At 46.9% G+C, this 22,752-nt stretch overlaps 4 protein-coding genes across 7 annotated transcripts in view; 2 read left to right on the top strand and 2 right to left on the bottom strand.

The window, feature by feature from the left end:
* Window positions 1–113: 113 nt before the first annotated feature.
* Window positions 114–10,842, bottom strand: LOC133116602 (NADH-ubiquinone oxidoreductase 75 kDa subunit, mitochondrial-like). 2 transcript variants are annotated; one of them, XM_061226340.1, is made up of 19 exons: window positions 10,603–10,842; window positions 9,301–9,383; window positions 8,805–8,905; window positions 8,413–8,520; window positions 7,957–8,033; window positions 7,730–7,811; window positions 7,321–7,451; window positions 6,556–6,741; window positions 6,150–6,284; window positions 5,830–5,944; window positions 5,495–5,640; window positions 5,142–5,270; window positions 4,142–4,271; window positions 3,164–3,324; window positions 2,679–2,833; window positions 2,072–2,247; window positions 1,866–2,000; window positions 1,286–1,358; window positions 114–888 (listed from the first exon to the last, which is right to left on the bottom strand). In XM_061226340.1, the coding sequence occupies exons 2-19, from the start codon at window positions 9,377–9,379 to the stop codon at window positions 797–799; spliced, it is 2,211 nt and encodes a 736-aa protein (XP_061082324.1). In that variant the 5' UTR covers window positions 9,380–9,383; window positions 10,603–10,842; the 3' UTR covers window positions 114–796. The 2 variants fall into 2 exon arrangements, with proteins under 2 accessions (XP_061082324.1, XP_061082325.1); XM_061226341.1 differs by lacking the exons at window positions 8,805–8,905; window positions 9,301–9,383; window positions 10,603–10,842 and having other exon boundaries at window positions 7,730–7,806; window positions 8,413–8,445.
* A 520-nt stretch (window positions 10,843–11,362) lies between these two features.
* eef1b2 (eukaryotic translation elongation factor 1 beta 2) lies at window positions 11,363–13,887 on the top strand. Of its 2 annotated transcripts, none has more exons than XM_061226344.1 (6): window positions 11,363–11,519; window positions 12,087–12,209; window positions 12,405–12,528; window positions 13,155–13,221; window positions 13,459–13,584; window positions 13,689–13,887. In XM_061226344.1, the coding sequence occupies exons 1-6, from the start codon at window positions 11,440–11,442 to the stop codon at window positions 13,841–13,843; spliced, it is 675 nt and encodes a 224-aa protein (XP_061082328.1). In that variant the 5' UTR covers window positions 11,363–11,439; the 3' UTR covers window positions 13,844–13,887. The 2 variants fall into 2 exon arrangements, with proteins under 2 accessions (XP_061082328.1, XP_061082330.1); XM_061226346.1 differs by having other exon boundaries at window positions 11,371–11,519; window positions 12,149–12,209.
* Window positions 13,888–15,201: 1,314 nt separating this feature from the next.
* LOC133116603 (chemerin-like receptor 2) lies at window positions 15,202–18,524 on the bottom strand. Of its 2 annotated transcripts, none has more exons than XM_061226342.1 (2): window positions 18,326–18,524; window positions 15,202–17,278 (listed from the first exon to the last, which is right to left on the bottom strand). In XM_061226342.1, exon 2 carries the CDS (start codon window positions 17,237–17,239, stop codon window positions 16,175–16,177), a length of 1,065 nt encoding a protein of 354 aa, XP_061082326.1. In that variant the 5' UTR covers window positions 17,240–17,278; window positions 18,326–18,524; the 3' UTR covers window positions 15,202–16,174. The 2 variants fall into 2 exon arrangements, with proteins under 2 accessions (XP_061082326.1, XP_061082327.1); XM_061226343.1 differs by having other exon boundaries at window positions 15,202–17,272.
* The window catches only part of adam23a (ADAM metallopeptidase domain 23a), a 55,969-nt gene continuing 51,000 nt past the window's right edge, over window positions 17,784–22,752 (top strand). The window contains exon 1 of the mRNA XM_061226339.1: window positions 17,784–17,893. The gene's annotated coding sequence lies outside the window, so the exon portion shown is untranslated. The remainder of the gene's footprint in view (window positions 17,894–22,752) is intronic.

The following is a 22,752-nucleotide window of genomic DNA, read 5'->3' as shown; positions in this document are numbered from 1 at the left end:
AATTTTCACACTTTTGTCAACTGGCACCCACCCCGACCAGTACCTTTAACAGAGACAAAATCACAGTGCTTGAGGTTATTCACACTTGAAGCTACAATATTGAGTCATTAACATGAAATCACATATGTTATTTATTTATACCTGATGTAACAACTCTCTGAACGATCAGTCAAATCATTTAATATCAGCCAAATTCATACGTTAAATAAATATAGAATATTGTACACACGTGTACAATTGTTACAGCAGTTATGTCATTGTCGCTGCTTACCAGCATTTCAAAGCTGTTCCAAACATTGCAGTGCGATTTTGTTTTAAAGACATTGAAACTTTTCACTAACAAAGCTGTTCTTTTGAACCTTAACACATGGAAATGTAAAATAAATTGTGCTTAAATAAATAAGTTGCATTTAGTCATAAACTTAGGTCAAGACTGCTGGTCTGGCTTGGATTAAACTGGACCGTAAACCAGGATACACTTTTGGATGCCTCGCAACAGGTGAATGTGTGTCTGTCACACCAGGGTGTATTATAATCACAGGTAACATTAAAGTGAAGTATGTGATGTGTAGAGGAGAAGATCAAGCTGACATGTCTTTTGGTTTATCTCTTGATAGATATGGACAGTACTTTAGACTTATTTCTGGGTTACACAGACAGGATTATGAGTCTGTTTCTTGGCATATAAGGACAACATTATGGATCTATGTCTGGTTTTTGTTTTATGGTCTGGTGTACATAGAGGGACACATGCAGGCCCATCTTTGGGGACATGTGGACGGACACATGCAGGACTTCAGCAGATGGACGGCTCTGCCACAGCCTGTGCTCCTTCGGTCACAGCTTTTACACACTTGGCCATGGTCTGGGAGGCTCTGCTGATGGGGTCTGAGACAGACAGAGACAGGACAGTTCAGCATCCACAGTACAACCGGGGGCCTGAGCTTTGGGTAATCCGGGCCTTTAGGTCCCCCCCACTGCAGTGATGGTGCGCTGCTTGTGCAGAACCGTGTCATTGTTTTGACCAGCGCAGCCACTGTTTTGGCTAAGATCCGCAGTTACGCTGTTGCCGTGCATGTTGCCTGCGGTCTGAGGGCCCAGCAAAAGAGACGTTGTGGGAACTTGGGTGAAGAATGAAGCGTGATTCAGGTATGAATGGTGGCCCCTCCCCCTCCGAGTCTAGACAAGCGTATAATTGGTTCCCTGGGTCTTTTGCTTAGTCAGCTAATTGTGTCTCTTTTGAGGCCACACGGGCTCAGTCAGGGTTCATCGCACAGAGCCTTACCTGTCATGTAGAAGTCTTTCACTGTGAGCTGCGGGGGAACTAGAGGCTCAGCCAAGAGAGTCTGTTTCACAGTCTGAGATAGAAAAGGTTTAGTGAACGGACTTAATGACCACAAAATGGCAAGCATCTTCCCCCTTAATGACCACAAAACAGCAGTTTCTTCCTCCTTAATGACCACAAAGTATTAAGTCTGTTCCCATTTAATGATCGTAAAACGGCAAGCATCTTCCCTCTGAAGAGACCTTGAAAAAAATACCAAGGCTCAAAAATACCAGTTATCTGAACTTTTACTAAAAGTTGTACTTATGGGTGCACAATTTCCGTGCCATTTTAAAATCCAATTAATAACATTATCCACAACAAAAGAACATCTATTTGTATAGGGCAATGACCCCATCAGTAGTTGAAAATATACTCTTTGGTCTTGGATTGTATATTCAGAATAGTTTTCCAGATTGAAGAACTGCTGTATTCCTGTGCACTAGCATTACGTGCTGGTTCTGCATCCACTTTGGCCCAGCAAAATACACTCGTCACTATGTTCAAACCTAGGGTGTTGAATGTGGAGTACGACTCTTACCTTGGACAGCTCGTTAGCCTGTGTGAAGAAATTGGCCTCCTCCACGTCATCGTAACGCACCAGGTTTGGCGAGACCTCTGCCAGCCGGTCACGCACCTCGTCCACAGTGTCATAGGGCAGAGTCGCTCCAGCCAGCTGTGAAAAGCGTAGGTTATAAAGCAGTAGTATTGTGCAGTAGCATAGCAGAGCACAGGTCGGTGATCTACCTCTGAAATGGCTCGAATGATTTGCCAGTCCTCCCTGCCCATGCCCGGAGCAGTTACTGCCACCCTGGTCTGCTGGGCACGGCCCTCCGTGTTCACGTAGGTGCCACACTTCTCTGTGTACGCAGCGCCTGGGAGGATGATGTCAGCCATGGTCGCCCCAGTGTCTCCATGGTGACCTGGGAGTGACAAGACCAACAGGGCACACAGTTAACATACAACACGCACTCCTCCCACCACTGTTCCGGTTCCGGTAGAAGCGGAATCTAAGGAGCAGTTTGATGGGGGCATGCTTCCTATTGTAGTTATGTTTGTGAATCCAAACAGTCAGCTTTCATTGTGACCTTTATCTGACTGACTGGCCCTGGTAGTAGAGCTGACTACATTACAGTAATTTTAGCTGTCACATCCAGAGCGACGTACAGTTGATTAGACTAAGCAGGAATACAATCCTCCCCTGGAGCAATGCAGGGTAAGGGGTCTTGCTCAAGGGTGTGTGTGGACCTTATTGTGGCTACACCGGTGCTTGAACCACCAACCTCCCAGTCATGTACTATACCTTTGCCACTATGCTACAGGCTGACTAACCCTGGTAGCAGTCAGTACTGACCCTGGTAGATGACCAGGCTGTCCTCTGGCAGGTCCTGGAGGGAGACACAGCCAGCGTCGGCCCCCAGCAGGAACAGCACCTTGGGCGGGTTCTTGCGGATAGTGTCCACCCCAGGCTTATAGCCCAAATCCAGTGCTGCCACCTGGCTGGCCACCCTGAGGTCAGAAACAAAGAAGCCGTTTTAGAAATGACTCCAAATATGAACTGCCAACTCCACAACCTGGTGCTCGGGACGTTTACTGAGGCTGTGCACCCAGGAGCAGCTGAGAGGGTTGGCCGGAGTAAACGCAGTCATGTGATGTGAAACAGGAATGTGTGCACTTTTCACATGTGATGTGAAACAGGAATGTGTGCACTTTTCACCTGTGATGTGAAACAGGAATGTGCACCCCTGTTCTTTTGTGTGTGTGTGTGTGTGTGTGTATACGCATGTGTGCATGCACGCACATGTGTGTATAATGTACAGAGCCCCTTTAAAAACTCACCTGTGCAGCACGTTGAGAACCTTCCAGTTGTCCTGCGCCCCGCTGCTGGTGCGGGCGTTGTGTGCGATGGCGGTCACGGCCGAGAGCAGAGCAGCCCCGTCCTCCCGCTGCAGACAGGCACTGCCCACCACCACCACCGGCCGCTCCGCCTGGGACAGCGCCTGGGGAGCCACACCGGACCCTTATCTACACACGCTTACTGTGGGCTGAGGTGCGTGGGCCCTGCAGCCTGCTGACGGGGACAGGCAGTGTCCTCCCCAAAGAGTGCAATAGTAGTGGTGTACCACTCTGTTCCCTCACTTGCTCCACTGTGTAATGAAAGTGGCCCGTCTCACCTGGATATTGCTTCTGCTCTACCTACTCGCAGCCATGGGAGAGACCTTGCTTCTGTGACCTACTTTCTCAAGGCTGAAAATAATTATCTTTCGACCAGTATCAGACTTTTGGTTCCACACACGCTGCGAACCAAACCATTACAGTCCTGCTTTAACACACGTGCATTAAAGTTCAAATTCAGTGCGGAACTTAAATTCAAAACTCCAAGTTCATCCTGATGACTATTAATATGACTAGTTCTGTTCATCAAGGAATTATGGCCTGTTAGCCACTGTATCATATTTTCTTAATAAATAAGCAGTTTCACATTTGACATTTTTTTCTGCTTTACCACAAATCGAACCGTGAAGGCAAAATGGAGGAACATACCGAACCAAGATTTTTGGGTACTGTATTGGTCCATTCAGCCCGGTATTTCATAATATTTCTTCAAATAGTTTTTTAAAAGAAAATATCTTGCATTGGACCCAACCACCCCAGAAAATCCTATGTTCTAATATTTTCTGAGGGCCCCTGTCAGTCAGGGCCCTTGGGATCATCTTATCCCCCCCCCCCCACCTTAAGGCACCACTGTCTCTGTGAATGGGACAGCCATGACTCTGTTAAATGAGATGAGGGTGACCTGGCTGAACGGGGAGTTACCTCGTTGAAGGGGTGTGTCCCAGCTGCAATCTCCTGCAGCACCTGAGGAGACTCCCCAAGATGGTCATAGCTGTAGCTCAGGTCCACTTCCCGCCCGACCAGCGCCACCTGCAATTCATTGTGGAGCCAGCTGTGTGTGTGCCATGAGATTGCTCAGTATTTCAAGAATAAGCATTCACCTGAAATGTTACAATGCAAACAAACCCATAACCCTGTATGTGAGAACTCTAAGACCGTAGACTGCCAAACAGCGAATAATGCTGATGTTCTGGTGCTCAGATGGGCACTTAGTGACCACTTTATGAGGGAGACCTGTACACCAGCTTGTTAATGCAAATAGTTAATCAGCCAGCAGCAACTAAATGCTTAAAAATAAGCAGACATGGTAAAGAGGATCAGGTGATTTTCAGACCAAATGTCAGAATGGGGAAGATTTTCATGCACAACAGTCTCTAGAGCGGGGGTGCACAACAACGGCCGATCCGTTTCAGGATTTTGTGCCAACCTCTGGTCTTAAGATATGATTGAGTGAATTAAAAAATTATCTGACATGTGTTTGAGTACAGGCTACAGCTGTAGACTGCAACTGTATCCTCATGGTTTTACTGTACTCAAGTACAGGACCGGAGTTGTGCACCCCTGCTCTAGATTTTGCAAGGCATGGTGCGAAAACCTAAAAACATCCAGGAGTTATGTGATCAGGGGAATTCTTTAAGAATTGTTGGTTGTTTGCATTTTTCCCAATATGTTATTCACCACCGTTTTGGATCTCATTTGAATGGTGATGCAATTTGCATCCATAGCCACTAGGGTGAGAACTTGTACAATTCACCTGAATGTAGCATTTCTCCAAGAAATATGTTATCATTCATTACCATTACACAAGAAGTATAATGTAGATGTATAATATATTTTTTAAGTGTAATAATTCAGTCTATGTTTCTGAAGAAATTGCCTGTAATATCAGTGACCCCATCAGCTCTCTCCTTGCTCCGCCCACCTCTTTCTGACGCGTGCGTTGAAGAGTGGCGCTTCGTAGCGCGGGTTGGTCCCGACCAGCAGCAGCAGGTCAGCCTCCTCAATGCCACTGATGTGGGTGTTGAGCAGGTAGTTTGAGCGCAGGTCAGCCCTGGAGAGACAGGAACTCTGGTAAGCACTGTTCTCTCCCGACCCCTCCTCACTCGACCCCCGCCCGCCCCCTCCTCACCCGACCCCCGCCCGACCCCTCCTCACCCGACCCCCGCCTGACCCCTCCTCACCCGACCCCCACCCGACCCCTCCTCACCCGACCCCTGCCCGACCCCTCCTCACCCGACCCCCACCCGACCCCTCCTCACCCCGCCCCCTCCTCACCCAGCCCCAGCCATGGGGAAGAGCTCCTCAGTGCAGAGACTGTCGCTGTTGAGCCGGTTCAGCAGGTCCTTCAGCGAGATCAGCGCCTCGGCGTCCACCAGACCCCCGGCGATGGCGGCCACGTCCCTCCCCTGCACCCCCTGGAGCTGGAACAAGGAACAGCCGGCTGACACCCGTACCGCAGAGCCACGTGCCCAGACCACAGAGCCACGCCCGTATTCACATAACGGTAGTTGTAGGAACCACACGCTGATTTGCATTTTCTTTTGCCAACTTTTTGGGAATTTGGTTAATATTTGCTAATCCTTCGGATGAAAACTTCAGTCGACACTTACCGCTCCAGCGACTCGAGTCAGGGCGTCCTCCCAGGAACTGGCCATCAGCTGCCCAGCGGCGTTTTTCACCATGGGCTGCGTGAGCCTCTGTCGCTTCAGTCCATCATACGCAAACCTGCGGTCAGGAGGAAGAGGGTACGGTCAGTCTTATAAACCTGTGGTCAGAAGCAGTGTGTTCAGTGTTTTCTCCACAAGGCCAGTCTGATATAAACCTGCGGTCAGTAGCAGAGAAGGGTCGGTCAGTTAAACTTGCAGTGAGAGCTGAGACAGACAAGGTAGACAGGCATGGAGGTGTGGGGGGGGGGGGGGGGTTGGCTCACCGGGTCTTGTCGGAGATCCACTCCTCATTCACGTCCTCGTTAATGCGAGGCAGGATCCTCATGACCTCACCACCGCGCGTGCTCACCACGATGCTGCTGCCCACTGCGTCCAACACGTCGATGGATTCAGTCGCCCTGCAGGCACGTAATCGTCCCGTAAACACACACTTCTCCCAATAAACACACACAATTCTCCCTGTACACACACAATTCTCCCTGTGCACACACAATTCTCCCTGTACACACACAATTCTCCCTGTGCACACACAATTCTCCCTGTAAACAGGGAGTAGTTGTGTAGTGCTGAGTAGTATAATGCAGGGCTATGAACCATTGTGCAGTGCCTAGCAGTATTATGCAGGGCTGTGTAGTCCTGTGTAGTTTTGTACAGTGCAGTCAGGAATACCTGGTCTCCCAGGGGCGGGCGGTGAAGGCGTAAGGCTTTGAGGTCAGCGCTCCCACGGGACAGAGGTCAATCACATTCCCTGACAGCTCGGACATGAACATCTTTTCCACGTAGGTGCCCACTTCCATGGCGTTGCCCCGGCCTGTGGTGCCCAGATCTTCCACACCTGCAATCTCAGTGGCGAAGCTGCAACAAAGAGAGAGCACTGAAACCCAGCCTTTTACTGTAAACCTCTCTGAAACCCTAGACACACATTTTGCAGTGAGCTGGACCCTATAACAGTAAGCTGGTTCATATGGACTGTGCACTATTCAGTCGTGAGCTGGTCCCTATGGAGTCAGTATGCACTTGTTCAACAGTGAGCTGGTCCCTAGGGAGTCAGTGTGCAGTGGCTCAGCAGTGTGTGCAGTGGCTCAGTAGTGTGTGCAGTAGCTCAGTAGTGTGCGCAGTAGCTCAGCAGTGTGTGCAGTAGCTCAGCAGTGTGTGCAGTGGCTCAGTAGTGTGTGCGTGTGTGCAGTAGCTCAGCAGTGTGTGCAGTGGCTCAGCAGTGTGTGCAGTGGCTCAGTAGTGTGTGCAGTAGCTCAGCAGTGTGTGCAGTGGCTCAGTAGTGTGTGCAGTGGCTCAGCAGTGTGTGCAGTGGCTCAGTAGTGTGTGCGTGTGTGCAGAAGCTCAGCAGTGTGTGCAGTGGCTCAGCAGTGTGTGCAGTGGCTCAGCAGTGTGTGCAGTGGCCCAGCAGTGTGTGCAGTGGTATTCAGCTCAGCTCACCGGATGCAGCGTGTGCACTGGATGCAGCGGGTCATGATGGTCTTAATAAGTGGCCCGATGTTCTTGTCCTCCACCGCTCTCTTGCCCTCAGTGAAGCGGCTCCTGTCGCTGCCAAACATCATGGACTGATCCTGCACACCGCAGCAGCACCGTTTAGACATGAGAAAAAATGTCACAGGGCACGGAGTGTCCTGACATAGGCACCAGAGAACTGGAAGCGTCACCCTTCAAGATCACTGTATCAGATCAGATCCGGCTCAACTTATCCACGCAAAACCCTACTTTGCTTCAGTACTAATCATGCCCAGGCCTATTGAGCTTCAGTATGTACTAACCAAGCCCAGCCCTGCTCAGATTCTGCTCTTTGGTAGAACAGTATTTGGATCGTACAGCTGCTGATTTAGTTCACCTGCAGGTCACACTCTCCTCCTTGGTCACAGATGGGGCAGTCCAGAGGATGATTGGCCAGCAGGAATTCCATCACGCCTTCCCTGCCAGAATGCATAGGCAAGTACAGTTATCAAAGGATGTTAGCCTGACTTTTTTTTAGCTGGCATATATTTTGTTGTACTTCTAGGGAGCCATTAAATTATACTTCTTATACTTTATTTGACCAAATGACCTTCGTGACCCTACCTGGCTTTCCTGGTTTTCTCAGAGTTGGTCAGAATGTTCCAGCCTTTCATCACAGGCATGGCACAGGCAGCCACGGGCTGAAAGAGAGCACACACCCCCCCACTCATCATTCACCTGAGAGAAATCAACTACTGTGAGCACTATGGGTTCATCAAATGGATGAGAGCTCCAACGGGCAGAATCGGGTCACTTTTACCATCTAGTGGCAGCAATGCAGTAGTGCAGTTACTTTGGTGAAACTGCTGAATCATTTGGTAGATTGAGTTATCCAGAGGGACACCAACACCACTGTTCCCAGGGCTGCGTAGTCACAGCCAAATAAGAGGCTTTGTGTTGATGCGCTTGAACCAGCAGTCCACTTACTACACACACACACACAGAGAGCAGTGATGCCATACAGCGTGGCTGGAGTCATGTGATCCCAGGCTGGCTTAGCCACCACAGACGCCGGCATACCTTAGGTGATGTCTCAATCTCCACCAGGCACATGCGGCAATTCCCCGCCACAGACAGACGCTCATGGTAGCAGAACCGGGGTATCTGCACCCCAACTTTCTCACAAGCCTGCACAGACACCAAGGACAGCAGCCATTTTACAGTCGGGAAGAACCCCAAGCATCATATCGGTTATACATTTTGAAGAAGTTCTAAACACTTCTCAAAACCTAATTTCTGGGTTTATTCAAATTTTTGCACTCAGTTGAACTTTTGAAAAAGGGAAGAGCAAGCCAATTACAATTGGCAGCATGACATAGTTTTTACACAGTTTTTATTATGATTTATGAAGATTATTACTGTTACCACTTTTGATTCAAAAGCCAATCAAACTGCATGTCCATGCTGGTCACCTGTAGCACTGTGGTGCCCGGCTCCACCATGACTGGTTTCCCGTCCACAAACACCTCCACCATGGCACTGACGGCTCTGGCAGCCGTGGCAGCTGTGCGGACTGCAGAATCAGGAAACACAAAATCTTTCACACACTGCACCGATAGCTTCTTCCTGCACAGATTCAGTCGCTGTTACCCCGATGACTCTCTGACTCAGCATGTGACCGCACGCGGCTAGTACTCTCACCAGACTTCCAGTCATAGACGACTGCATTATTTTGAGGACCGGAGCTCTCACCCGTGCACCATACCCCAACCTCTAATGGGCGCAAAACCAGGCCTTGGCGTAGATTCCCACCCGTCCCCTGCCAGTGCCATATCCTCCTCTAGGAAAAGCACATAACTGCCATTGATCCACTCCATGATAAAATGGGTGATGGGTGGAGGGAGCGAGCAGAGATATAAAAATAAACACAATAAACACACATGCAAAATTCTCCCTGGCAGTATTTACCATTATTGGCGAGAGCCACGCTGCCTTTCGACTGTACCACCCCAGCCAACGCTCGGCCAACGCCCGGCAAACGCTGCATGACACTGGGAGAAAAAGACAAGACCGTCTATCATAAAGTAATAAAAACTATAAATATATATACTGTTAATCAGTTCAGCATTGGATATGGCACAAGCCAAACCAGATAGGACTGCAGTGCAACTATAGTGACTTCCTTCTGTGCCAACAGCAGATAAGACACCGTTTGGAAGGCTAACTATACAACAACCAAATGAATACACAGCTACAAAGTTGGGCATGTAACAATATAATTAGCTGTTCAGCTCTTAAAACTAAAAACCACAATAAGAGCTATGTATCTTATAACGGGTGGGTAATGAGGGCTGTATCCCTTTTCTGGATTTGATGCCAACTTCTGCTCTTGATTACTTTGAGCCCAATCATTTAGTAATTTATATTCTGGCTGCACTTCTTGAAGTTCATGAATGACAGCTGAAGGCTTTCTGTGTCCCAACATACATTATTTTGGTCTACAGTTAAACCCATCCAGCATAAGTTTATTCAGATGCTTGGCTAATTTGGCCACTGCTCCGTCCAAAAATGTATTTAGTCTAGGTGTACGTTGGATTTGGGCTAGTGTCCGACGTGTCTGAAGAGGGTAAAAGAAAATTAATCACAACATGAAACGCGTCTAATTAACAGCTTGTTAAAATACTGGGATTGCGGTAGGATCGGAAACCAGTAGGGGGTCCTGCAGGACCGAGTTTGAGAACCACTGGTTGTACCATAGACTAGGGTGGTACGACTTGGTGACGTGAGCTGTCAACGAACAAACTGACGCTATAGGCAACTACCTTCTTGAAATTCTTGGCTAGCATCCTAATGTTTTGTTAACTAGTTGTACTTTTGGCAGCACGTCTACTTAACTAGACAACTCTGTTTGGCTGAGTTTGATATTTTGTCAACCAATCGCTTTACAGTAAAACTATGGATGAGATCCATTTGTATCTCCGGCAACTAAGTTACTACAATACATATAACAATAAAAAAATTTTTGTGTTATAGGTTACACTGAAGTAAAACACCACTGAAGCAAGCCAAAAACACAAATGCAGCATCTATGTCCCCCTAAATTCCCCATACTAGCGCATCTAAAATTGACACCTTGGCTAACGTTAGATAACTTTTACTTTATTAGATAACTAATATTTTTCTCTTATGGGTACGTCACTTGTCATTCTAATTAATCCCCAGCTATTGAAATGAAATATGAAAATGTGATTTTTTAAAAACTGAATTTACCTTGTTTTTGCCTCCAGTAGCCTACCAGAATAGTTTAACTGTTGCGCACACAATTATTATGAGATCTACTTCGTAAATCTCCGGTCATAACGACGGAAATGTCCGATTAGTGACCGTTGACGTTCGTGCTTTAAAATATCTGTGGAATTTATAATCAATAAAATATGCCAATATATTATTATTAACTTTATTTATTCTACAGAACCATAAACATCGCAACGGATTCAATTTCTGCTTTTCCAAAACTTGGACATTTTATAATAACCTTTCAACCGTTACCTCACTTCCTATACCAAACACGGAGGCCAATCAGAGAAGAACGTAAAAACAAAACATGCTTTTTGATTGTATATTAATTTCCATTCTTTCCTTGATATCCTACATGTCAAATTTCCGATAAAAACATGTTCTTGTTTTTCCCGTTACGAATTTACAACAATGTCTTTTCGCAAATACGCTTGCTCTTGCCTTAAACAACACCAATACTCCAAGCTTGTATGTCATGTCAGTCATTATACCTTCTTGGAATTAATTTTGATTGTGGTAGATTTACATTATACAATATATTGCAATTTACGATTACACAGACGTCAACCACGCGTTTTATATTTATTGTTTATATATTTATTGGATATCGTCTGCCAAAAATGACATGTAATAATGTAACATCGGATGCTTGAATCTACGGCTTGAATGAAGGTTGCGCTAAACTAAAGGAGGAGGAGCTCTCCGTCGTCATATGTATAAATTGTCTTGCGCCACCTCCGTTCTTTCCTTGTCTCTTCCTGCATCTTGAGGAGCGTAAAACAGCACGAGGTCTGTTTCAGTTATAACAAAATGGGCTTCGGAGATCTGAAATCCCCCACTGGACTTAAGGTCTTGAATGACTTTTTGGCCGACAAAAGTTATATTGAAGGGTTGGTATAATGGCTTGAAATATTTATATTCGGTAGGCTCTGGTTAATGCAGTAGTTCTCCTTGCTACAGTAAGAATGCATAGTGTAGAAGCTGGAGTTGGCTAACGTATTAGCTAGCTAGCTAGCTAGCCGCAACGCTTTGGTCTGTGTTTTGTATACATATCCGATACCCAAATTCCTTTGCTGGCGTTTCCGGATATCCTTATAACTAATATCCGGATAACTGATATGAATCGAATTATTTAAACATGAATGCATTTCCAGTTAATTTGATGACGTGGCTGACATGAGGCCTAGACGAAGTTACCTGTATTAACTGGCGAGCAGGCCTGAAGATCCAGCATGTTTCCAGGCTTGCTGCTTTCGTTACAATTTTCTTCCATTTCATTTCAAGTTCTTAAGGAACTGACCTTTTCATTCAAGTTGTATTATACCTTATACATTCGCCAGCTACGTTGAGCATAAAGTTGGTAGCTAGCTACAGTTTAATGCGGATGCAAGTGTTCGTTAGTAATAACTCTGCACTGTATAGCGTCCATTTATCGCTGATTTGATGGTTTTTGGCAGGTATGTGCCGTCCCAGGCCGATATTGCTGTTTTTGACGCCCTCTCTGGTGCCCCCTCTGCAGACCTCTGCCATGCCCTGCGCTGGTACAACCACATAAAGTCCTACCAGAAGCAGAAGGCCAGGTGGGTAACGTTACTGCCTACAATGGCGTGAACCTCAGGTTCTGTTTATTTTTGTTGGGTTGAGTGATGATTCTTTTCACCATCTTTCGCCTGAATACGTGATGCACGCTTCTACGCTCTGATCTGCCCAGGGTGTGCTTAGCGGAAGCTGTGTGTGCGGCGTTCTCTCCCTGACTGCCCCTCTCTCCCTCACAGCCTTCCCGGGGTGAAGAAAGCCCTCGGGCAGTATGGTCCTGCAGGGGTGGAAGATGCCACAGACTCAAAACCAGAGGACGATGACGATGATGACATCGATCTGTTCGGCTCTGATGAGGAGGAGGTTAGCAGCTTTGGGGGATGGGGGTGGAGCAGCGGGGTGATGGCCATACTACATATTCACTCAAACCTCACCAGTTTGCTGCTAGCTACACCGATCGTTCCTCTTTGTTCCTTCTGATTCATCAGGGGAAGCCGTTATTACGGCTTCATTTCCACCTGAGGTGTTAGACTCGGGTATGTCCTAAGCACCCGCTTCTAGAGCCTTTGCACTATAGAATTGGCCGCTGTTGGAGTGAGTGTTTGGCCCTAAAGCCGAATACTAGTACCCCCAGAGCAATCTGGGCTCGAGACTCCATATAGTGCCCTCAATCAGAAATTGGTAATTGCCTACCTGGTTTCAGGTGCCGTGTCACACGGGCGGTGCATGCCCTTGTGAGATTAGATCTGTTCATCTACCCTGGCTGTGGGATGCTACTTTTACCAGCCCCTCTGATTGTGGGGATGAGTGAATATGCCAGGCTTATTTCAATGTGTGCTGTCCGTGGCTGGTTAAATGATGATTTCATTCACCATCTTTCGGCTGATGTTGTGATGCACTATTATTATTATTCTGATTAAAACCAGCAGTCTGCACTGTGTGTTTTTTGCACTTTGCTGTTCCCTTCCCTGATGACTCGGTTTCCACAGGAGACCGAGGAAGCCAAGAAGCTGAAGGAGGAGAGACTGGCTGCCTACAATGAAAAGAAGTCCAAAAGTAGGTTAAGCAAATGTTTTATTGAATGTGCTAATGAGTTTGATACAGTGGCTTACTGTCGGCTGGTACCATGATGACCCTTTCACCATCTTTCGGCTGAGTTATGATGCACGCTTTATTTGGATCTGATTGCTGCTGGCACTAATGTACGAAGCTTTATTTTGTCCCTAATAAATCCAAGCGTGAGGCAGAGACCCGAGTGGTTTGAGCTTACACAGCGTTCCCATCTGCCCACAGAGCCCACGCTTATTGCCAAGTCGTCCATCCTGCTGGACGTGAAACCGTGGGACGACGAGACGGACATGGCCAAGCTGGAGGAGTGTGTGCGGACCATCCAGATGGACGGGCTGGTGTGGGGCTCCTGTGAGTGCATTATACTTTATACATTTAAGTGTCCGCAGTATTGGTACGGTTTCTCAACATGCCATTCTCATAGTCAATGATGTTGTGTGTGTTCCCCTCTCCAGCAAAACTGGTTCCTGTGGGCTATGGGATCAGGAAGTTGCAGATCCAGTGTGTGGTGGAGGACGACAAGGTTGGCACTGACCAGCTGGAGGAGCAGATCACAGCTTTTGAAGATTATGTTCAGTCCATGGATGTGGCTGCCTTCAACAAGATCTAACCCTCCCCACTGCTGTCATGCAATAAAAGCACTTAAAATGCAAACATTCTTTGTGTGGGGGGGTGTTTTTTAGGCCGAAGGTGATGGATAGGTGGTGGTTTGTCAAGCCCTGTGTTGGAAACAATCTTGTGGATAGTTGGGTGAAGGCAGTTTCTGGTCACCTGCTGGCTTCATAATGGGTGGCATATGGGCATTTGAGTCATTTAAAGCAAGACAATTACATTTAACCTCCCACAGTGACCTTATTTCCATAGGTTGCAACTTAGGACTTGTGAGACTTATTGCTCATTTGTAGTACATGCAGGTACTATCCTTGAGCCCAGTCAAATGAAATGTAAGATCTGGTAATGCATATGTATGCAACCTAAAAGCATAGTTTCACCAAACAGGCCGTTCTGGCATTACTTGGTGTCCTTGCTTTAAACCACATAGTCACGAATGTCCTAGTTAAAAAATTTTTTTTTTTTTTTAAGTATATCATCTCCGTGTTCTGCCAAACTTTCCACCACACTCTGGAATTGTATATAACCGCAGCCGCGATTCATGCGCGAAGCACCCTGCCTATTCAGGAGAGCTGCGACATCCACGGCTCTCCGACACGTGCTGTGCAACAGCTGCTTTTCTCGTTGCAGACCGTAGCCACATTCGAACAGCGGCATCGGAGGAAAACCTTTGATGTCCTCCTGAGACCCGTCAGAAATCGAGTCAACGTATGGCTGACTACAAGTATTTTGGTTTAAGAGTGTCTTGTATGACCGAAACATGTTACCCTGAAGATGTTTTCATTTATTGAATGTTCCTTGTAGTTTGTGTTTCAGCATTGTATAAAACACGGTTCTTGAGAATAAGACCAGAGTCTCATTCCCAAATGAGAACGGAAATGAACTGCAGTGTCCTGTGGGGGTCGCCCAAGAACAATGCAACGCGCGGATCCCAAACCCTCGCAGTTGGGGGTCGCCCTGAGTTCCTAAAGTTTGGATTATTGCGTGACATCCCCCTTCAATTTATTTTCGTGAGTTCTGAGTGCGCAGTATATTCTTATTGTTTTAGCATTATTGCCAAATGTGCGAAAGTCCTTTTTAATTTCCCAGTGGAGTCCCCAATCAGATATTGGCTCAATTCAGATTTTTATACGGGCAGGACAATTGAGCGAAAAGGCTCACGTACACATTAATATACTTCTGAGTGCGGGCACGATTTACGGTACACTGAAAGTGCTCAAAGTTCTGTAAACAAGCAAGGTTGTACACTATAATACTTGAGTGGGGTTATGCTGCCTCAGCTTTCTGCAATCCTCTGGGATCTATTTTGGATGGCAAATGCCAGGAAGTTGATTCAAACAAGGCAAATACGACTGATTCTCGATTTTCTGTTTATTTCGTTGACTGTGTTTTTTGTATTCATAAGAACGTTCAGTCCAAGTTTGGATAGGCTACATGTTTATTTGCTTCAAAATGTAAAGTGACAGATTTGTTTATAGAGGTTGTCCAAATGAATTTTCACGGTATAACATTTGTATTTCTTGTTTGTTGAACTGGAGAAATAAACAAGGCCTCTACATTCATACTGTTTCAAGTGAAGATACTAATTAATTCCTGGAGGGGCTATGAGGGCAGGCGGCTGTTTCCACGTGAACTGCACTCATCTCAGCCTGCGAACCAGCTGGGGTGTTGAACAGGAAGTGGCTGAAACTCTAGTACCAACAGTGAGTCTGGCAGTACTGTGGTCCACAGGAAGAGGTTCCTTCCCAAAATTCCGAGCAAATGAGGTTTATGAGACCAAAGAGGCTCGCATTTTTGCTTGAGCTAAACTTGCTAATACTTAAAGAAGTTTGTATGTAGCCTGTGATAATTCATTTGACTTTTAAAAATACATTTCCCATAATACATGATTACAAAAGCTCAATAAAAACAAACGATATAGCATTTTACTTCTGGAGTAGTATTAGAATGGTTGGTAGTATTTCAATGGTATATGATATGTGGCAAATGTTTTTGGCAACTGATTTTGAAATATTTCCCAAAATGAATGAGGCTTTCATGTTCTAGCAACGTGTCAAATTTATTTAAATGTCACAGAATTTATTTCTACTTCCTGTAATTTCTGCAGCCTCCATATAAAAAAAAGCATTGTTTCAATTAATCAACCAAATTGGAATGAACTTCGAAATTCCGATTTGACCCCAACACTGCTATAAGTCTGCAGAATATACCTGTGTATGTGTGCGCATGTAAAGTGTACATATGTTCATGCAGATAGTGTATGTGCGTGTTGCACCAGTATAACGTACACACAGGGTCCACGGTGGCGCTGCTCCGCCCTCCCGCGGGTTCACACAGAGGTGTAGGCGGGGAGCTCCTCTTGCGCCCAGCTGCCCGGGGCGGACACGGACTGGGTGCCGGAGACCGACTGGCTGAGCTCCCGCAGCGAGCGCTTGGTGAGGTCCAGGCAGGATCGCTGCAGCAGCCTGCGGGCCTTCCTGCCCAGCAGCACGTACAGCAGCGGGTTCACGCAGCTGTTGAAGAAGGCCAGGCTGGTGGCCAGCGGGAAGCCGGTGTGCAGCACGACGTGCAGCCGCAGGGACGAGTGCACGGTCAGCTCCATGACGCTGAAGGCGTGGAAGGGCGCCCAGCACAGGAAGAAGGCCAGCACCACCGCCAGTACCGTGCGGGAGAAGCTGGACATGCGGCCGGCGCCGGCCCGGCGGACCCGCAGCCAGATGAGGACGCCGCTGACGCTGATGGCGGCGAAGGGGATCAGAAAACCCACCACCGTGCGCACCACCACCAGGGCGAAGTGCACGTGCGGGCTGTGGAAGTTGTTGTAGCACACCACCTCGTCGCGCAGGCGGATGGTCTCCCGGAATATGAGGGCGGGGCAGCTGAGGGTCGCGGCCACGGCCCAGACGAGCGCGCACACGCCCCAGGCCCGCCCCGCCGTGCGGGACCTCCGCGCCCAGCTCAGGTGCACCAGCGACACGTAGCGGTCCACGCTGAGCACGGTCAGGAACAGCACGCTGGCGTACATGTTGGTCACCGACACGAAGGAGTTGAGCTTGCACATGACCTGGCCGAAGCGCCAGTGGAAGTCCCGCAGGACGTAGTCTATGGAGAAGGGCAGGAAGAGCACGAAGACGAAGTCCGCCACGGCCAGGTTCTGGAGCCACACGCTGTTCACCGTGCGCTTGGTCTTCAACGCTGTCACCCAGATGACCAGCCCGTTGCCCAGGATGCCCAGTACGAAGGCCACAATGTAGATGACCACAGAGAGGATGTGCAGGGCCTGTCTCTGGACATAGCCTGTCTCACCCCTCTCAAAGTCCGCATACTCAAAGTAGTCATCGTATATGAAGCTGTCGCTGCCGTTCCAGAAGCCTGAATCTGAAATATCTTCCATCGTTGCCTGCCTCTTGATATCTCACAGGAAATTCTGCAACTCAAAACAGAACCAAAATGGGGAAATTACTTTCTATCTAATCAAATCTTTGGAGGAACAAAGCCTTTATCCATACGGTCTATTCACTGTCCTTGAGCTTCTAATCTAGGCCCTTCCATACACAGGGTTTGTTAAAATCCTCTCGATGCTTTCTCTCTGTTTACTACACTGATCCAGTACACTGGTGACTTTCTCACCTACTGTGCAGCGTATGCACAAGTGACTGTGTACTCCTCCACTCCTCCTCTTCTATTGACCATTCCCCCTTTCAGTTCTGACTCTCTTCAGAAACCACAGACTTTCAGTCAGTGCAGGCTGTTCCCCTTTCCAGAGGAACATGCTGGCCTCAGTAGTGCCAGATGTTACAACTGGGAAACGGACTTGATCTGCAGTGCACACGCACACTGAACGCAATCCAGCCCCCCCCCCCCCCCCCCACACACTCACCACACCTTCAAACTCAGACAGGCTGAACTCACAATGTAATGATATGGAAACCCCCCCATGACTCCTTTAACTGCAAGAGCTGAATAAACACCGAAATGCCCACATTTCCACCCTGTACAGAAAGTGCAGGAATTGCAGTCCCAAGAACAGTCTGATGATGGAAACAAGGTATGGCTGTTCAGCTCCTAAAAGAGTTCTGGAGGAAAAATTACTTGCATTTAAATTCCGCATTAAATCGCACTCTTCCTCTCCTTACTAGGTTATCAGTGCTGTGTAGGCTATATTAAGTAATTAAGTTTTAAAAAAGCGTAATGGTTAATTTTCTAAAAATTTCTATGGATTGTTTTAAAACATAGGCTACGTATATATGACTCCTCCACTCCACCGACCAATATTTTAATATTTTTGGCTGAACCAGTACGAGAATTAAAACCATAGAATGCAAATAGCTATTTTGTTTTTTTCTTAAGTTACAGTGCTGCGCAGCGAGAAGAGCGGTTTGTTTTCGAGCATTATTTGGATGCGCGGAGTGAAGCCTGTGTAACCTCGGGCAGTTGATTTAAGTTATACAGTTTGTCTCATCATGTGTAAGATACTTACTCTTGGATGTCCTCAGCGGATAGTGACAGCCCCTTTTCGATGTTTTCTTCCCGGTGTCAGAACTACGAAGTATAACGAAAGAAACCAAAACCGTTACTTTAAGACTTTATATGAATAGTTTATGTTCAGTAGCTTCTTTAATATGTCTCCACCGATGCTGTTCACAACAGGAGCGTTTTACAATGTGGGGCACCGGAGACATTCCTGCTGCTCCTTTAAGTATGCGCGATCCGCTGATGCGCGTTCGCGTTGGTATGTCGGAAGAGAATACTGGGACCCACTGCCGTTGCTGTTGTGCCTAGTGTCTTGCCATTTCACAAGGTTTGTGACTAGTTTTATACAGTATATTTACAACTCTAAAAAAAATCAACTGTTTGGAATAGGAAACCAGGCACTGCCGAGCTCAGTAATCGATAGGCCAAGGATGACTTCTTCATTTCATGACCAAAGAATTCTCATCACAATGAAGAAAAACCCCAAACACAGACATTGTTCTCCTGCAGGCATGTCTGCAGAAGACTTTGCGGACATGACTACAGAGGCTACCATGCAGGATGCAAAAACAGGATGGCTAATTTGCAGTTAGTGCTAAGTAGAACCTGTAGGGGCATGCAGACTTCTGGAAAAGAAAATATTGTGGACAGATGAGATCAAGATCTCAAATGGCCTGTTCGTGTAATTATGTTATGAGCTGTTGTGTTATCTATGAAACATGGTGGTGTGGGTTTTCTTGTTTGCCACAGGTACTGGCTCATGCCTCCTTATTGATGATGTAACTGCTGATAGCAGCAGTGGAATGAATTCTAAAATGTATTCAAGCATCTTATCTCCTCGAGCAAATACCTCCCATCGCATTGAACAATGCTTTATCCTCCAACAAATCCCAAACATACCAACATACTGCTAAAGCAACAAAGTAGTTTTTCCAAAGCCAAAAATGACTGCAGTACAGGCCTGGCAGGGTATCACTAGAGAAGATGCTCAGCCCCTGATGATGTCTATGGGTCACAGTCTTCAAGCAGAAAAATAATATTTTAATTTAGAATCATATGATGCCATCAGACCTGATCTCAGCAGGCTGGTCTTCAGAAGCTCCTGTATGATGCCACTTCTTGGTTAATGGCTTATCAAAATAGTTTTCTTATACATTTGCTTCAGATTGTTTGCTATCCAGGATGACATTGGTTGTAATTCCAGTGTTGGGACATTGGGCTTTGGAGCCTGAAAATTTGAGCTGGATAGTTTTGTAAAATTGTAATATGTTGATAGAAAGACCCATATAAGTCTGCCCAAGGGAGAGGTGTACGTTTTTATCTATTTTTTTAAAACTGTTTTTGTGATAGAATTTTTGCATTCAGCATGCCATGCAGATGGTTATGGGTGGGAAGCTGCAGCCGTTAATTTTAGAATTGCTTTGAACAGGCCCATGTGTAGATATTTTGAGCATGTCCAGACGAGCAGCTTTGTGATGTTTTTTTCCGGAAGCAGAGCCTGGCCAAGAATGCAGCCGCTGCAGACAGTGCAGGCTGGGGTCTGAGGGGGAGCTGCAGACAGTGCAGGCTGGGGTCTGAGGGGGAGCTGCAGACAGTGCAGGCTGGGGTCTGAGGGGGAGCTGCAGACAGTGTGGGCTGGGGTCTGAGGGGGAGCTGCAGACAGTGCAGGCTGGGGTCTGAGGGGGAGCTGCACTGCGGGGTCATTGCGGGAGCTCTGCTGAGGTGAGGAGCGATGCTCAGACAGCGTGGGGGCTAGTGACGGCTGGTCTCGGCTGGTCTCGGCTGGTCTCGGCTCAGCGAGTGTGTGGGAGGAGGACTGGGGCTATCCTGTTTCCGAACCAAAGAGCGCTCACACCACGAGACGCGGATTATGTGGCTCCTGACCCCAGCAGTGGCTCTCCGCTTGGTCCCGGGGCCTGCATTTATGCGCTGGTTTTATTACAACCACATTTACCACCTCTGAACTGGCACACGCTTTTAATTCTTTAAAAGTAGGGCCTTTTAATTTATTTTAAGGGAACAGTTAGTACTTTTTTAATCTAATAAATTATAGACTGACAAAAATAAACAAATGGTCAATAAATAAACAAACAAATAAATAAATAAGCAAATGAAAGACCTGACGGTTGAAGCCAGTGGGGCCTTAATTGAAGGTGTGGACACTGGGACACTAGAATGAAACATTTTGTGTAAAATGAAGATGACGAAAAAATGGCAATGTCAAAGCTGCATTGTGCAAATTAGTGGAAGGATAAAAGTGGCAGAGCTTAAAGTTGTTTTTCATCAACTTTAGTTGATAAAGAGGCACAACAAAAAAACTACAACTAGCTGATGTTGGATAGCAGCCATATCCTGCCCTCCTCCCTGACTCTCAGCATCCAGTCGTCATCCTGCTTTGGCTTTGGCTTAGCCCAGCAGAACTGCAGAGAGAGCGTTGTGGTTGTGTGTGGCTCACAGGGGCTGTAGAGAGCGTTGTGGTTGTGTGGGGCACACAGGAGCTGTAGAGAGCGTTGTGGTTGTGTGGGGCACACAGGGGCTGTAGAGAGCGTTGTGGTTGTGTGGGGCACACAGGGGCTGTAGAGAGCGCTGTGGTTGTGTGGGGCACACAGGGGCTGTAGAGAGCGCTGTGGTTGTGTGGGGCATGTCTGAGGTCCGTGTGGATGTGGTGTGCAGTGCACTAACACTTGTGGCTTTGGGTCAAGTTGGCCTATTTCAAAGTGTGTGTGCATATGTATATGTATAAATATACATATACATATGCACACACACTTTGTGTATATACACTCACTGAGCACTTTATTAGGTACACTTGTACACCTACTTATTCATGTGATTATCTAATCAGGCAATCGTGTGGCAGCAGTGCGATGTCTAAAATCATGCAGATATGGGTCAGGAGCTTCAGTTAATGTTCCATCAACCATCAGAATGAAGAAAACATTTTGATCTAACTGACCTTGACCGTGGAATGATAGTTTCTGACAGACAGGGTGGTTTCAGTGAGATAATTAAATAATTTAGAGCAGAAGTTGGCACAAAATCCTGAAACGGATCAGCCCTTGTTGTGCACCCCTGGTCTAAAGGGTGAATTTGTCACCTTCCATTAAGTCACACACTCCACTCTCAGTTTCCCTGCCAGGGTCAATGAGCATAATCCAACCAGGACATAGCAGCTGAGCTCTGACCGTTAACAATTCGTTATATCACCCTTGGAGTAATACACCACTACTACAAATATTACACAGTCAGATGCCGTAGTTTATTCATAAGGGGCACTTTAACAATGGGAATATTGTCATTAATTGACATTGTAAATGCCTGCATTCTGTGAACTCTTTGATGTCTTCTCGGGATTGGGCTTGAACTCAGAGAGACAGACGGGCACACATCCCGTTTCCATGGCTATCCAAGATGAAGGACAAGCACACATCCTGTTTGCATGGAAAGAACTTGCTGTTGGATACGGATTTACGGATTTATCTTTTGAGGAACTATCCTTTGATGGTGAGGTACTAGCTGTTAGCTTATAAGAGCAAGGATAAATGCTCTCAAAACTAGACTGGGTCAGGCTGTGTGTGACTGTAGTTCTCATTTGGCCTGGTGTGCGTGTGTGTGTGTGTGTGTGTGTGTGTGTGTGTGTGTGTGTGTGTGTGTGTGAGAGAGAGAGAGAGCTTGGGGCTCAGCAGATCAGAATGTGATCCATGGTAATTGTTAGATCAGGATGTGTGTGTCTGTGGGGATTGCCAGGTCAGAGTGTGTGTGTGTGTATACAGTGCATCCGGAAAGTATTCACAGCGCTTCACTTTTCCCACATTTTGTTATGTTACAGCCTTATTCCAAAATGGAATAAATTCATTTTTTCCCTCAAAATTCTACAACACCCCATAATGACAACATGAAAGAAAATTTATTAAAAATAAAAAACTAAGAAATCACATGTACATAAGTATTCACAGCCTTTGCCATGAAGCTCAAAATTGAGCTCAGGTGCATCCTGTTTCCACTGATCAACCTTGAGATGTTTCTACAGCTTAATTTGAGTCCACCTGTGGTAAATTCAGTTGATTGGACATGATTTGGAAAGTCACACACCTGTCTATATAAGGTCCCACAGTTGACAGTGCATGTCGGAGCACAAACCAAGCATGAAGTCAAAGGAATTGTCTGGAGACCTCCAAGACAGGATTGTCTTGAGGCACAAATCTGGGGAAGGGTACAGAAAGATTTCTGCTGCTTTGGAGGTCCCAATGAGCACAGTGGCCTCCATCATCCGTAAATGGAAGAAGTTTGGAACCACCAGGACTCTTCCTAGAGCTGGCCGCCCGTCTAAACTGAGCAATCGGGGGAGAAGGGCCTTAGTCAGGGAGGTGACCAAGAACCTGATGGTCACTCGGTCAGAGCTCCAGCGTTCCTCTGTGGAAAGAGGAGAACCTT

The sequence above is a fragment of the Conger conger genome, chromosome 17, assembly GCF_963514075.1.
Source record: "Conger conger chromosome 17, fConCon1.1, whole genome shotgun sequence".
In the NCBI taxonomy this organism is placed as follows: domain Eukaryota; kingdom Metazoa; phylum Chordata; class Actinopteri; order Anguilliformes; family Congridae; genus Conger; species Conger conger.
This window is presented reverse-complemented; position numbering and strand designations above follow the sequence as displayed.